Genomic DNA, 13,402 nt, shown 5'->3' on the forward strand with positions numbered 1-13,402 from the left:
ATCAGAATCCATCCTGCTGTACCGAGCTCGAGGATTTAAAGGTGCGCTCAGAATAAACGGACGATATCGTTCGCTGGTGTGGACGCTAATATTGTTATCTTTATAGTTATAGTTATTGCTGTGAACGGGGCTTTATTCTGCAACATTTTGTATTTGTAATTAAATTATTGTTTGTAGTAACTCTAATTTTGGAGAAAAACTGAAATGGCACTCTTCCTGTGAAATTGTTTAACTACATAAAATTATATAAATACATAAATGCATTTGAATACACTGAATAATGCAGTGAAAGAATGCACTCAAAATGCACACGCACCACGATGACTTCATCATGTAACTTTACATTAGCCTAGATGCTTGCACTTTTTAGGCACGATTTGTTTAGTTTTTGAATACACTTAATACTGTTAAAAGGCACATCGTTAAAATAAAAAATACAAGTTCACATATCACACCTACTAGCTACTAAATTAGTTAAAAATGCCTATCCATATACAGCTATGATTTGCGAACCTCAAACTGATTCAAATGATTCGCGAACCCGCTTTGAACTCCCGAAATGAATCAAATGATTCACGCTCCAAACTCCCGCACTGACTCAAATGATTCGCGAACTCGCTCCGAACTCCCGAACTGACTCAAATGATTTGAGAAAGAAAATGACAAGAAATGGCTTAAGTCTAGCACATATTAATTTAAACAGTCTCAGGAATAAATCAATGAAGTTGCTGAACTGTTAAATGAGTATAAAATACACATTCTTGCTATCTCAGAGACTCACTTGGACTCTTCCTTTGATGACACAGAACTGTTTATTGAAGGTTACAACATATACAGAAATGACAGAAATGGTTTTGGTGGTGGAGTAGCTTTTTATATTCAGAATTATTTGCCAGTAAAAATAAGAACTGATTTAATGAGTTTTGACATCGAAATATTATGGTTGCAAATGCATCTACCTCACCGAAAGTCGATACTTCTGTGTTGCTGTTACCGGTCGCCAAGTGCCAATTGTGAATATCTTGATACTTTCTGTAAAATATTGGATATAAATACTAATGTAAGTCAGGACATATATTTCATGGGTGACTTAAACACTGACTGGTTTTCTAAAGATTGCTACTTGAAAAGAAAAACTGTTAACCACTGCAAATGCATGTGGACTTACTCAACTTATAAATAAGCCTACAAGAACATGTTTTAAGAGCGACGGATCCAGAACATCTACATGTATAGATCATATTTTCACAAACCGACCTGAATTGTGTAAAAAGGTATTTTCTATTGCCATTGGTAGCAGTGATCATAATCTGATCATTTCTGTGTTAACAACCAAGCTGAGTGGATCTGGAACTGCAGTCTTATTTAAAAGATCTTATAAATTGTTTAAAAATGACAAGTTTATTGAAGATGTTCAAGCTATATGCTGGTCTGATGTGTTGGCAGTTAGTAATCCAGAAATTGCTCTCTTTAAATTTAACAAACTATTCTTGTCATTGATTGAGAAACATGCGCCTTTAAAGAAGTTTACTGTCAGGAATAACGTCACACCTTGGTTGGATGATGAACTGAAAAATTCTATGAAAATAAAGAGGTCAAATGAAAAGAACAGCAGTTACTACAGGAAATAAATGTGATTGGGACCTTTATCGTAAAATGAGAAATTCTGTCACTAAACTTAATAAAAAGAAGAAGAAAATCTATTTTGATAATCATGTTAAAAATATAGGTGATGATAGTAGGAAGTTATGGAATGTTTTAAATCAATTGACTGGTAAGAAAAATAAAATAATTCCATCTTTTTTGGAAACAGGTGAAAAATTTATAACCAAGCCAATAGATATTGCAAATTATCTTAATGATTATTTTATAAGAAAATTAGATAAACTAAGAGAAAATGTGCCTAATCTAAGTAATGATATATCTCACCTATTAATAAGAAATGAACTGATGAAAAATAAAAACTTAAGGTTTAAATTAGAAAGTGTAAATATAGATCAAGTAAAGAATCTTTTAATAGCCTGTAAAAACAAACCACCGGGTGTCGACGGTCTTGACAGCAGGCTTCTTAAACTAGCTGCTGACTCTATTGCCCCTGTTCTAACCCACATCATTAACCTCAGTACTTGGAACCCACCGGGAAGACACAGACCCCACTGGACCCGATTGTCACATATTCCACCTTAAATTGCTATTACAAGTCAATAAATCGGTTTCGAAAAATGCATGCTTTTTGTCTTACCTAATTTAAGGAGCCGTAGTTTTTCTTCCTTGTACCTGACTGTCTGTGATGCATTACAATCCTCCGACAAGAAAGTTATGAATGTTATTCTTCTCGTTATTCCAAGTCCAAGCTTAATCCACTCATTATTTCAGCTTCAAGAGTCCGCTTGATGTCACGGTGACGAATGACAAATGCAACTGTGCACGTAGGCTATACATTCTGACTCGAGTTAGCTCGCATAATAACTTCGACTGTTTACCCTTTTTTCTTTCTTTTTTTGGATCACACTTTTCTTTTCCTAATTTTACAAGTTGTAAGTTACAAGAAAACAGTGTCTGATCACGTTCGGGTGTTCTCCGAGTCCGATGACTCCGATCGCACGGGTATAACACACAATGTTAAACAGACCCGGGACCCGAAGTAATAGATTTGGACCCGACCCGGACCCGGCCGATCATTTAAAATATAGACCCGAACCCGTGCGGGTCCCGGGTGCACTGTGAAGACCTCTAGCTCGAGTTACCCAGCACGTAGGTATTAGTGTAGTGCTGTGTACCACAGTTTGCAGAATACACCCTAAGCACTTCTGACATCACTAGTTCAGTGAAAAAAGTAGTTCAGTTCAGTGTAGTTCAGAGAAAGTGAAACGACCTTGATCAACAACAATACTGGACGCCAGAAACCATCGAACTCTTTAAACAACTGAATATTGAGTCGTTCAGAGACCCTTGTGAACACATCTGATACTCACAGGTAAGTGATAGAAATATAAGAGAGATTGTCTTGAACAGGTTTCTAATGACAGTGGTCTGGTTTAGTAGGGTTTATGTCAGACTGGAATGAGTTGAACAGAAGCAGGGTTAAGCGTGTCAAATACTCAGATACTTTAGTTGTTTACCGCACTGAAATGATTTCAGAATTGTATTAACAGCATTTTGTCGTTTTGCCATGCAGTAAATGACATGCAGACAAACTGAACACAAACCACGCTAAAAAGTTGGTTCGACGTTTGACGTTGTTGGTTATTAGACAGATAGCAGGGAAAAAAAATCTTAGTGAATGAGTATAATTGTATTAAAAAATTGCTTATTTGAAAAGCAATAGGACGTAGAACTGAACACACATCGCAGTGTATTTGTTTTCATTCTCCTCGATTTGTTGCGACACATTAAGACTCGATCAGCGGTGCGCTAGCGCTTATGCCAGCCAGGGACCGTCTACAAAGTACATGATAATGACAAAGCAATTTTCCCACCAGAATGTTTATATATATATATATATATATATATATATATCTTGTGGTCACTTTAAATATTTATTAAACAATCATCAGAGTAAATTAATGGTGTGTAAATGTTTCTAATCAGAAGCATGTTTTATATCTATGAAATTATGTTTGTTTATGTTTGTGTGTTGTAACTTCGATATATATATATATATATATGGACCTTATTTATACACGACACTGCTCTACTGATCATGTTCTGGTTACTCCACTGCACACGTCGGATCACTTCCTCCTCACTCTTAAACTCAACATGGTCCCTGACACTTCACTTAGCCCTCCACATGTCATCTTTCGACGTAACCTACACTTTCACCCTCCCGGTTTTCTGTAATGGTTTCATCTTCACTTCCTTCCCCTAAACTGTTTGCATCTTTGGATGCTAACAGTGCTACTGATACTCTCTGCTCCACTCTTACATCTTGTTTAGACACTGTTTGTCCCTTATCTTCCAGGCCAGCCTGTAACACCCCTTCTGCCCCTTGGTTATCTTATGTTCTACACGAACACCGTTCCGTAGAGCTGCTGAAAGGGTGTGGCGTAAATCCAGAAATACCACTGACCTTAATATGTATCAATCACTCCTATCTTCTTTCTCTGCTAATGTCTCCACTGCTAAAATGACATACTACCATAACAAAATTAACAATTCGTCTAACTCTCGCATGCTTTTAAAAACATTTTCCTCACTTCTTTGTCCTCCTCCTCCCGCTCCTGCTTCAACTCTAATAGCTGACGACATTGCAACGTTTTTCATTAATAAAATTAAACACATTAGTGCACAATTTTCCACACCACAATCAGTCAAGCTCATATCACCAGCAAACTTACACTCATTTACTTCCTTCTCTTCACTCTCTGAGGCAGAAGTCTCAAAATTCATCCTTTCTAATCACCCTACAACTTGCCCGCTTGATCCTATTCCATCTCATCTCCTTCAAGCCATTTCTCCTGAAGTTGTACCTGCACTTACTCACATCATCAACACTTCCCTCCACACTGGTGTTTTTCCCTCATCATTTAGTCAGGCACGTATAACTCCACTACTTAAGAAACCCAACCTCAACCCATCTCTTTTAGAGAACTACAGACCAGTTTCCCTTCTTCCTTTCATTGCAAAAACACTTGAACGAGCTGTGTTCAACAAAATCTCTACATTTATCACACACAACAACCTCCTTGACAGCAACCAATCTGGCTTCAGAAGTGGACATTCAACTGAGACTGCCTTGTTCTCAGTTGTTGAAGCTCTAAGACTGGCAAGAGCGGAATCCAAATCATCAGTACTTATCTTGCTTGATCTGTCCGCTGCTTTTGACACGGTTAACCACCAGATCCTCCTATCAACTCTACTGGCAAAAGGCATCTCAGGAACAACACTTCAATGGTTTGAGTCTTTCCTATCAGATAGGTCCTTCAAAGTATCTTGGAGAGGTGAAGTGTCCAAGTCTCAACATCTAACTACTGGGGTGCCTCAGGGCTCTGTTCTTGGACCACTTCTCTTCTCTGTCTACATGGCATCATTAGGTTCTGTCATTCAGAAACATTCTTTTCATTCCACTGCTATGCTGATGACACTCAACTCTACCTCTCATTCCATCCTGATGATCTGACATTCAACATCAAGAACATCAAGCACTTTCTTTGGGAACATGCTGCACAACTCCTTGTTCAAGCTCTTGTTCTGTCCAGGCTGGACTATTGCAATGCCCTCTTGGCAGGTCTTCCAGCCAATTCTATCAAACCTTTACAATTAATTCAGAACGCGGCAGCAAGATGAATTTTTAATGAGCCAAAAAGAATACACGTCACACCTCTGTTTATCAATTTGCACTGGCTTCCAATAGCTGCTCGCATAAAACTCAAGGCATTGATGTTTGCCTACAAAACTACCACTGGCTCTGCACCCATTTACCTAAATTTGTTACTTCAGACTTATGTGCCTCTAGAAGCTTGCGTTCTGCAAGTGAATGTCACTTGATTGTGCCATCCCAAAGAAGCACAAAGTCACTTTTACGGACTTTTAAATTAAATGTTCCCTCCTGATGGAATGACCTGCTCAACTCAATCCGGACAGCTGAGTCCTTAGCCATCTTCAAGAATTGGCTTAAAACACATCTCTTCCATCTTTATTTGACCCTCTAACTTTAACACTCACTATTCTAATTATATTCTTTAAAAAAATCTAACTACCTTTCTAATCTTTCTATATTCTATTTTCTTTTCATTAATTATGCAATTGTATATGTGTGTGTGTGTGTGTGTGTGTGTGTGTGTGTGTGTATGTGTGTGTGTGTGTGTGTAAAGACCTCTAACACTAGCTTGCTCTATTCTTTTTTTTATTCCATCTGTTTTCTTTTTATTTATTATATTATATAAAATCCCATTCTAGGTATACTGTGTTAAGCTAACTGAGACTTGTTATAGCACTTATATATCATTGCTCTTTTTGTTGTTTTTGATTGCTTCCTCTGTCCTCATCTGTAAGTCGCTTTGGATAAATGAATAAATGTGTGTATGTATATATATATATATATATATATATATATATATATATATATATATATATATATATATATATATATATATATTAACAAAACCAGAGCAATTGGTGCACCAGGGTTTTGAAAGATATAAATACCAACACTTATAATGCTCACTTGAATTTAAATAATAAATATTGTAAACAAGATATGTGATAGTGGTTATTATTATATTATTACTATTAATAACTATATTAATAAAATAAACAAACAAAATTAAAAGCATTAGTATTCCATAATCCAGTGGTAATGTAGTAGGCTGATTCCAGGTCTTTGTGATATATATATATTTTTTTTTCGTTATATTAACAGACGTATGATACCAAGTAAGTACAGGCTATTGAAATTAAAACCAAAAAAGAAATACATTTAAAATAAATACACTCTCCTGTATTAACCTCATGGTGTGTGTCTTGTTATTGTTTTCATAAGAAGATTTGTTATATTTGTTTTAGTCACAGAACTATAACAGAAAACATGCTATTGAAATTCAACAAATAAGTCAACACTGGCGAAGAGTGTTGTTTTACAGTTGTTTTGAATTGAATTTGAAAATCTACATTTTAATAAACTAATTTATAACACAGTTTTATTACAGTCTTTTTACAAATCAGAAATGAGCCTTTGTACATTTTTTTGTGCTTTGAAAGCTGGCAGATGTTTATATTTATGTATCTTTTTACTTTTACATAGAATCACATTTCTAAATGTTACAATCCGAAATAAACTATTTAAATAAATTCCTGTTTAAATATTTAGCTTACATGAAATTTTAATTCTGCATGATTTTTAAACACTTTCTGTAAAAAAAAAAATAATAACGATGTTCATTAAACAAAATAATGTTTTGAGTATATTTTTTGTTTATGTCACTGAAATAACATATGGGACTTTCCTCAATATTTTACTCAAAAGTACAGTAACCTTTGTTTAAAAAAAATATATAATATATATGGCCTCATATAATATATGGCCTCTTTTAAAATTGCAAGACTACTTTTCAGGTGTTGGTGGTGATGTATGGATAGAAATTTTATGCTGATTTATATGTGTGTGTGTGTGTGTGTGTGTGTGTGTGTGTGTGTGTGTTTATAGATCTATAGATAAATTCTAATTTGTGTAGTTCCATATTTATATGCTTCAAAAATCTGATTAGCTAAATAAATCTGAATTTGATTAGCATTTCATATATAATATACAGTGGTAATCAAAATTATTTGAACACTAGTATTTTCACCTGCTAAAATTGGTTTTAAGTCAGTTATGTCTATATTTTGCTGTAGTGTCTCAGTATGAAATATCAGTTTATATTTCCAAACATTAATTTTGCCATTAATTGTAATAATCCAGTGAGATTTGTGTCTGACAACAGCCAGTGCTCCACACAGAGATCTGATCTAATCATCATCAGTCTGTCTGGAAGGAAATAATAAATCCAGAAGAACTGTGACAACGAGATGCTTCAAGAAACCTACTGTTTAATTCAATATAATTAGTCCTGAATTACGTAAGTGTAAACCCTGAATTAAAATGTTCATTTAGAAATCAGAAACAAGACACACCTTTTGAAGTTGAGATGGAAAACTGAACACATTTTAAATTAATTCATTAAAATACTTTTAATGTCAAACTCAAGTCAAAACAACTGCAGTATCCTCCTCTAGGGGGCAGTAATACAGGAGCCTTTGGAAGGCTTAGCAAGCTATTCTTGAACGTCAGTAGCGTAACTTCTCCATCACTTTATTGAAACTAAATTATGTATTGGTTTCATTTCAATAGTGTGTGTGTTCTATTATAGTTCTGTGGCTGAAACCACCATCAAAATGTTCTTCTAGGAACCACTAACAAGACACGCCCTTTTAAGTTGAGATGAAATACTGTATGAGCCTGTTAACAGATTCAAGTTCAATTCAATAGTATGCATCCTGATTTACATATGATAGTAAAAGATGGTTGTATATATTGTTCTTTGAACAAGTAACAAGAAACATTCTGTTGACGTTTACATATCAAACTGTATGCATTCTAAATTAATTTATTTAAACTTCTCAATGTCAAACTTGGTCAAGACAAGTGCAATATGTTCCCTGTCCCTGTCCCTGTCCTGCACTTTTACATTATAAGGTCTATCAGTTATAATTCCCTAAGGAAGATTAAAACCAACAAAACGCAAAGTGTGTTCTCTTCTACATTTGAAAACAATTACAACACAGTATGTTTCTTGTCATTATGATAAATCATTGAAGAATAATTGAAGATTTCCGAGCCTGAATCTCTGACAAAATGTCAAACGTCGAACCAGCTTTATATCGGTACACATGTATATGTTTGCTGGAAAATATAAAGCTTGTTCTTTGTACTCTCTTTAAACAGCAGGTCATAGTTCAGATTGCTCAGTTTACGATTCTCTCACTTTGTTTCAAACTAATGATTGTGTTTCCATCACTATCAGTTCTCACATTTTAACCAGTTAAACTATCATTTTTCTTTAAAAGGTTTTAAGAGGGAAAGAACAATGGCAGAATCTTCACTAACAGCAAGAAAAACCAGGAGACAGAGTATTGAACATGATCGTCCATGTAAGTCAATAACCCAGAAAAACACTTTGACTTTTCTTTTATAATATTGAATATGTACAGTTCAGGAATGTAAGTTAGATAAAATAATTTTATCTTAACAATAATAAATCTTCTACATTTATTCATTTAGGTAAGTGGTTATGTAACTAGCTTCACATTTAGGTTCTGATCACTTTGTCTGGGTTCATTTTACAATAATAACCAGCTGACTGTACATGATCTCTTTATATCTGAGTTTCTTCAGCACTCTTTGTCTCTAAATACTCTTTACATTCAACCAGCTTCATGAGGTGCATCATGGGATTCTTCATAAACAGTATTGAAGGAGTTCACACTAATCCTAAATAATGTCTCTTTCCAGTAATGTCATCCTCCATGAGTTCACTGTCTGAGGAGATTCAGTGCTCTGTATGTCTGGATGTGTTCACTGATCCAGTCTCGACTCCATGTGGACACAACTTCTGCAAGATCTGTCTGAATAAGTGCTGGGACAACAGCCAGACCTGCAGCTGTCCAAACTGTAAAGAAACATTCAAGCAAAGACCTGATCTCAAGATTAATACCACACTCCGAGAGCTCGTAGATCACTATAAGAAGAAAAGTCCTGAGAAAACAACTGAAGTTCTGTGTGACTTCTGTGAGGAAAGAAAGCTGAAAGCGCTGAAGTCGTGTCTGGTGTGTCAGAGCTCTTACTGTGAAACTCACCTGGAGCCTCATTTGAGAGTGACAGGTTTGAAGAAACACAAACTGATGGATCCTGTGAGTAATCTGGAGGACTATATATGTCAGAAACACGAGAGACCTCTGGATCTGTTCTGTAGAGATGATCAGACATGTGTGTGTTCATTCTGCACCGAGACAGACCACAAGAACCACAACACTGTTCCTATAGAAGAGGAGAGTCAAGAGAAGAAGGTAGACGTTATTTTTCTTTTAAAGGACTGATATCATGAGGAATCAGATTTTATTTCATATTGTGAGTTTAATCTGTGTTATGATAAATGTGTCTGTGTTGTTCTCTCTATAGACTGAACTGATGAAGACACAGAAAGACGTGCAGCTGATGATCCAGAACAGAATCAAGAAGATTCAAGACATCAAACACTCAGCAGAAGTCAGAAAAGTGAGTTTAAAATAATAAAATAAAATAAACTTAAAGGGGGGGGTGAAATGCTCGTTTTCACTCAATATCCTGTTAATCTTGAGTACCTATAGAGTAGTACTGCATCCTTCATAACTCCAAAAAGTCTTTATTTTTATTATATTTATAAGAGAAAGATAGTCTGTACCGATTTTTCCCGGAAAAACACGAGCACCTAGAGGCGTGACGTGTGGGCGGAGCTAAAGAATCACGAGCGCCAGTAGGCTTTTGTGTTGAGAGCATGTGGAAGCTGTGACACAGATCCAGAGGCTGAAATTTAACAAGAGCAGCATCAGCAAAGGCTTCTCTATGTGGTATGTACTGAAACTGTATATATTTGCTTAGCGGTTTTGGAAAATGACTAAGTTCCACTTTATGGTGTCTTTTTTTTTTTTTTTTTTTTAAGCTGTACATGTGGAAAGTGCAGTTTGATGACAACATCACATGTTGTTTACTTGATGTGCTTACGCGCTGATAGCTAAGTTAACAACACAGAGATATTTGAAACAGTTTTACTCACTGCATGTGGTTCCAACACACGATCGTGACCCTTTTTAGTTGGGACTGCATTATTAAGTAATAAACGATGTGCAATCCGAAATGCAGGGAACAAACAAAAACACTTGCACAACTCCGTTGATGCTCTGTAAAAATAAACTCCATCCACTGTTCCCTTAATGCTGTTTCTCTTTTGGTAATCTGTGCAGGGTTGTCTTGCCCTGGCAACCAAAAACACACTCCTTTTGTGACATTTTGCAACTCTCTAGCTCTGATCAGTGAAGTCTGTTGTGCTCTCAGTGCTCTGCTATACGGGAGCGCGCTCTTCCGGCAGAAGTGCCTCAGGACCCATATAAGGAAATTCCGCTCCATCTAACGTCACACAGAGCCATACTCGAAAAAAACTTTTAGAAACTTGTGACAAACCGGAAGAGGTTTTTTTGGAACAAAAATACTCCTTCAAACATACAACTTAATTTTTTAAACTTTGTCCATGTTTAGCATGGGAATCCAACTCTTTAACAGTGTAAAAAACTCAGTATGCATGAAATAGCATTTCACCCCCCTTTAAATATTTACTATTGCAACAAACTTCAATGTTTAGAGACATTGAGAAGACATAACAATAACAAAATAAACAAACAATCAAACGAATGACAGATGACTCTCAGACTAAAATATCCAGCAACAGCCAATAAAACAAGAACTAAAATGTCCAGGGCTTGTTCTGTTCTCGTCCAGGGTGCAGAGTGAAGTTTAATTCTTCATTTGAGGGATTCTGAAAACACATGTAGCCTATGTATGTGAACAAAAATGTATGAGCAATAGTTACACAGATTCTTCTGTTAGCAAACACTGCTAATAATGTGTTGCCTGTCCTGGTTGAGCAGAGAAACACAGAGAAGGAGAAAGCAGTCCGTGTGGAGCTCTTCACTGATCTCATCCGCTCCATTGAGAGACATCAGACTGAACTGCTGGAGATGATGGAGGAGCAGCAGAAAGCAGCAGAGAAACAGGAGCAAGAGCTGATTGAAGAGCTGGAGCAGGAGATCACTGAGCTAAAGATGAGAAACACTGAGCTGGAGCAGCTCTCACACACTGAAGATCACCTCCACCTCCTACAGGTCAGTCAACATGATCTCTCTGATCAATCATAATGCAGGATATGACATGCTGAAGGATTTCTCCTCTCTCCTGCTGTAGATTCACTCATCCCTGTGCAGCTCTAGAAACACCAGGAACTGGCCTGAGATCAGTATGAAGACTCATGAGAGTCTGGAGACTCTGAGGAGAGCTCTGACTCAACTGAAGGACACTATAGATGAGAAACTCACACTAACTGGTACATCAATACACACTGATCAGATAGAAACATGATAGTGTACTCTGTTCTTTAAATATAAGCTTCAGATCTGATTGTTTTCTTGTCATGTGTCTCTACAGAGCTGAAGTGGATGCAGCAGTATGCAGGTACAGTGTGCTGTCTGCACTACACTAGTTTACATTCATACACTCACTGCTTCATTACTGCACTACAATCTGATTAAACACTGGGTTAACTAAAAACATCAGCATCACAGAATATCTGTATTCTCTGTTTTCTCAGTGGATGTGACTCTGGATCCTGATACAGCTCAACCTGCTCTCATTCTGTCTGATGATGGAAAACAAGTGAGACATGGAGACATTAGACAGAAACTCCCAGACAAACCAGAGAGATTTGATCCATGTCCCTGTGTCCTGGGAAAGGAGGGATTCTCCTCAGGGAGATTTTATTTTGAGGTGCAGGTGAAGGGAAAGACTGAATGGGATTTAGGAGTGGTCAGAGAATCCATTAACAGGAAGGGAAAGATCACAGTGAGACCCAGAGATGGATACTGGACTGTGATTCTGAGGAATGGAGATGAATATGAAGCCGGTGCTATTCCTTCTGTCTCTCTGTCTCTGAGAGTGAAGCCGCAGCGGGTCGGTGTGTTTGTGGATTATGAGGAGGGTCTGGTCTCCTTTTATGATGTGGAGTCCAGCTCTCATATCTACTCTTTCACTGCTCAGTCTTTCACTGAAAAACTCTATCCATTATTTAGCCCATGCTTTAATGATGGAGGTAAAAACTCAAGACCACTGATCATCACACCTGTCAGTTATAATAAATGAATTTACTCAGTTATCAAATGAAAGATTAAAATAATGAATTTATAATAAAAAATCTGGAAACATTATGTGCTGCTATTTTTTTTATCATTTGCTTTAGTTTTTTTAAATCCAAAAGATTGTATCACATATTTTTAATGTAAATATATAATGCTTGTTCAGTAAATTATTATTTGTTCAACTTTTCATAAATATTCCTGAAATTTTTCTCCCTGACAAAGTGAAATTGACAGAAAAAACAAAACTCTGATAATGTCTGTAGAACTGAGATGCTGTGATCTTTCTGTTATAAGGAGTGAGACAGCAGAACACAATACACAATAAATATCACATAACATCACACGAAGGTCATAAAACATTTATTTCATATTATTATACACAATATTTTCATATTATCCTATAGCTTTTGTTTACCACATGTAAATCTGAAAATAATTAGGACAAATCCATTGTCAATGTTTACCACGTGTTTTACACGAATTTGGGCTTCTTTTTTTGTTAAGTCGTGTTAAAAAAATCATTGGTTATGGTTTTGGGATTATTTAAAAAAAACATTGTTGCTTGTTAGGAAAACCTGAGAATCAACTTCGTTTTTATTTACATTTCTGGTCACTGTTTTTGGAGGTATTTAGAGGACACAAATGTCAGTGTCAAAAAAAACTTTCATTAAAAATTGGAAGTTTTGAAGCACAGAAATAAGTTTGGCCTCATTTAAAGGACAAACTTTGGCAGTTCATTGTTGAGCTGAAAAAAAAAAAAGTTAAAGTGAAACAGAAATGTTATAGAGGTTTTAGTTCATGACAACATTTTTATACTAGAAAATATTTTATAAAACATGTTAAACTTATCTTAAACTGATATCTTCAAAAGCTTTTAGGGTTTGTTTAGGTGCAGTACCTAACATTTTCCATCAGATGTCAGCAAAGCTCAAGACTATTTTTTGTCATATTAATGAATTGATTAATGGTTGTGGAGTAATTA

At 35.9% G+C, this 13,402-nt stretch overlaps 1 protein-coding gene across 6 annotated transcripts; it reads left to right on the forward strand.

Moving 5' to 3' along the window:
- Positions 1-2,821: 2,821 nt before the first annotated feature.
- On the forward strand, positions 2,822-12,489 carry LOC113099683 (E3 ubiquitin-protein ligase TRIM39-like). Of its 6 annotated transcripts, none has more exons than XM_026264597.1 (9): positions 2,832-2,977; positions 8,426-8,448; positions 8,548-8,631; positions 8,993-9,546; positions 9,659-9,754; positions 11,161-11,394; positions 11,474-11,612; positions 11,705-11,740; positions 11,877-12,489. In XM_026264597.1, the coding sequence occupies exons 3-9, from the start codon at positions 8,568-8,570 to the stop codon at positions 12,422-12,424; spliced, it is 1,671 nt and encodes a 556-aa protein (XP_026120382.1). In that variant the 5' UTR covers positions 2,832-2,977; positions 8,426-8,448; positions 8,548-8,567; the 3' UTR covers positions 12,425-12,489. The 6 variants fall into 6 exon arrangements, with proteins under 6 accessions (XP_026120381.1, XP_026120385.1, XP_026120386.1 ...); XM_026264598.1 differs by having other exon boundaries at positions 8,556-8,631; XM_026264596.1 differs by lacking the exon at positions 8,426-8,448 and having other exon boundaries at positions 2,822-2,977.
- The last annotated feature ends 913 nt before the right edge of the window (positions 12,490-13,402 follow it).

This window comes from Carassius auratus, unplaced genomic scaffold (assembly GCF_003368295.1).
Source record: "Carassius auratus strain Wakin unplaced genomic scaffold, ASM336829v1 scaf_tig00217011, whole genome shotgun sequence".
In the NCBI taxonomy this organism is placed as follows: Eukaryota; Metazoa; Chordata; class Actinopteri; order Cypriniformes; family Cyprinidae; genus Carassius; species Carassius auratus.

Coding starts and splice junctions, on each gene's coding strand:
- LOC113099683 (XM_026264596.1), top strand. CDS start 8,568: ATGGCAGAATCTTCACTAACAGCAAGAAAAACCAGGAGACAGAGTATT. Junction 8,632..8,992: donor TATTGAACATGATCGTCCAT/GTAAGTCAATAA, acceptor GTCTCTTTCCAG/TAATGTCATCCTCCATGAGT. Junction 11,613..11,704: donor TGAGAAACTCACACTAACTG/GTACATCAATAC, acceptor TCTTGTCATGTG/TCTCTACAGAGCTGAAGTGG.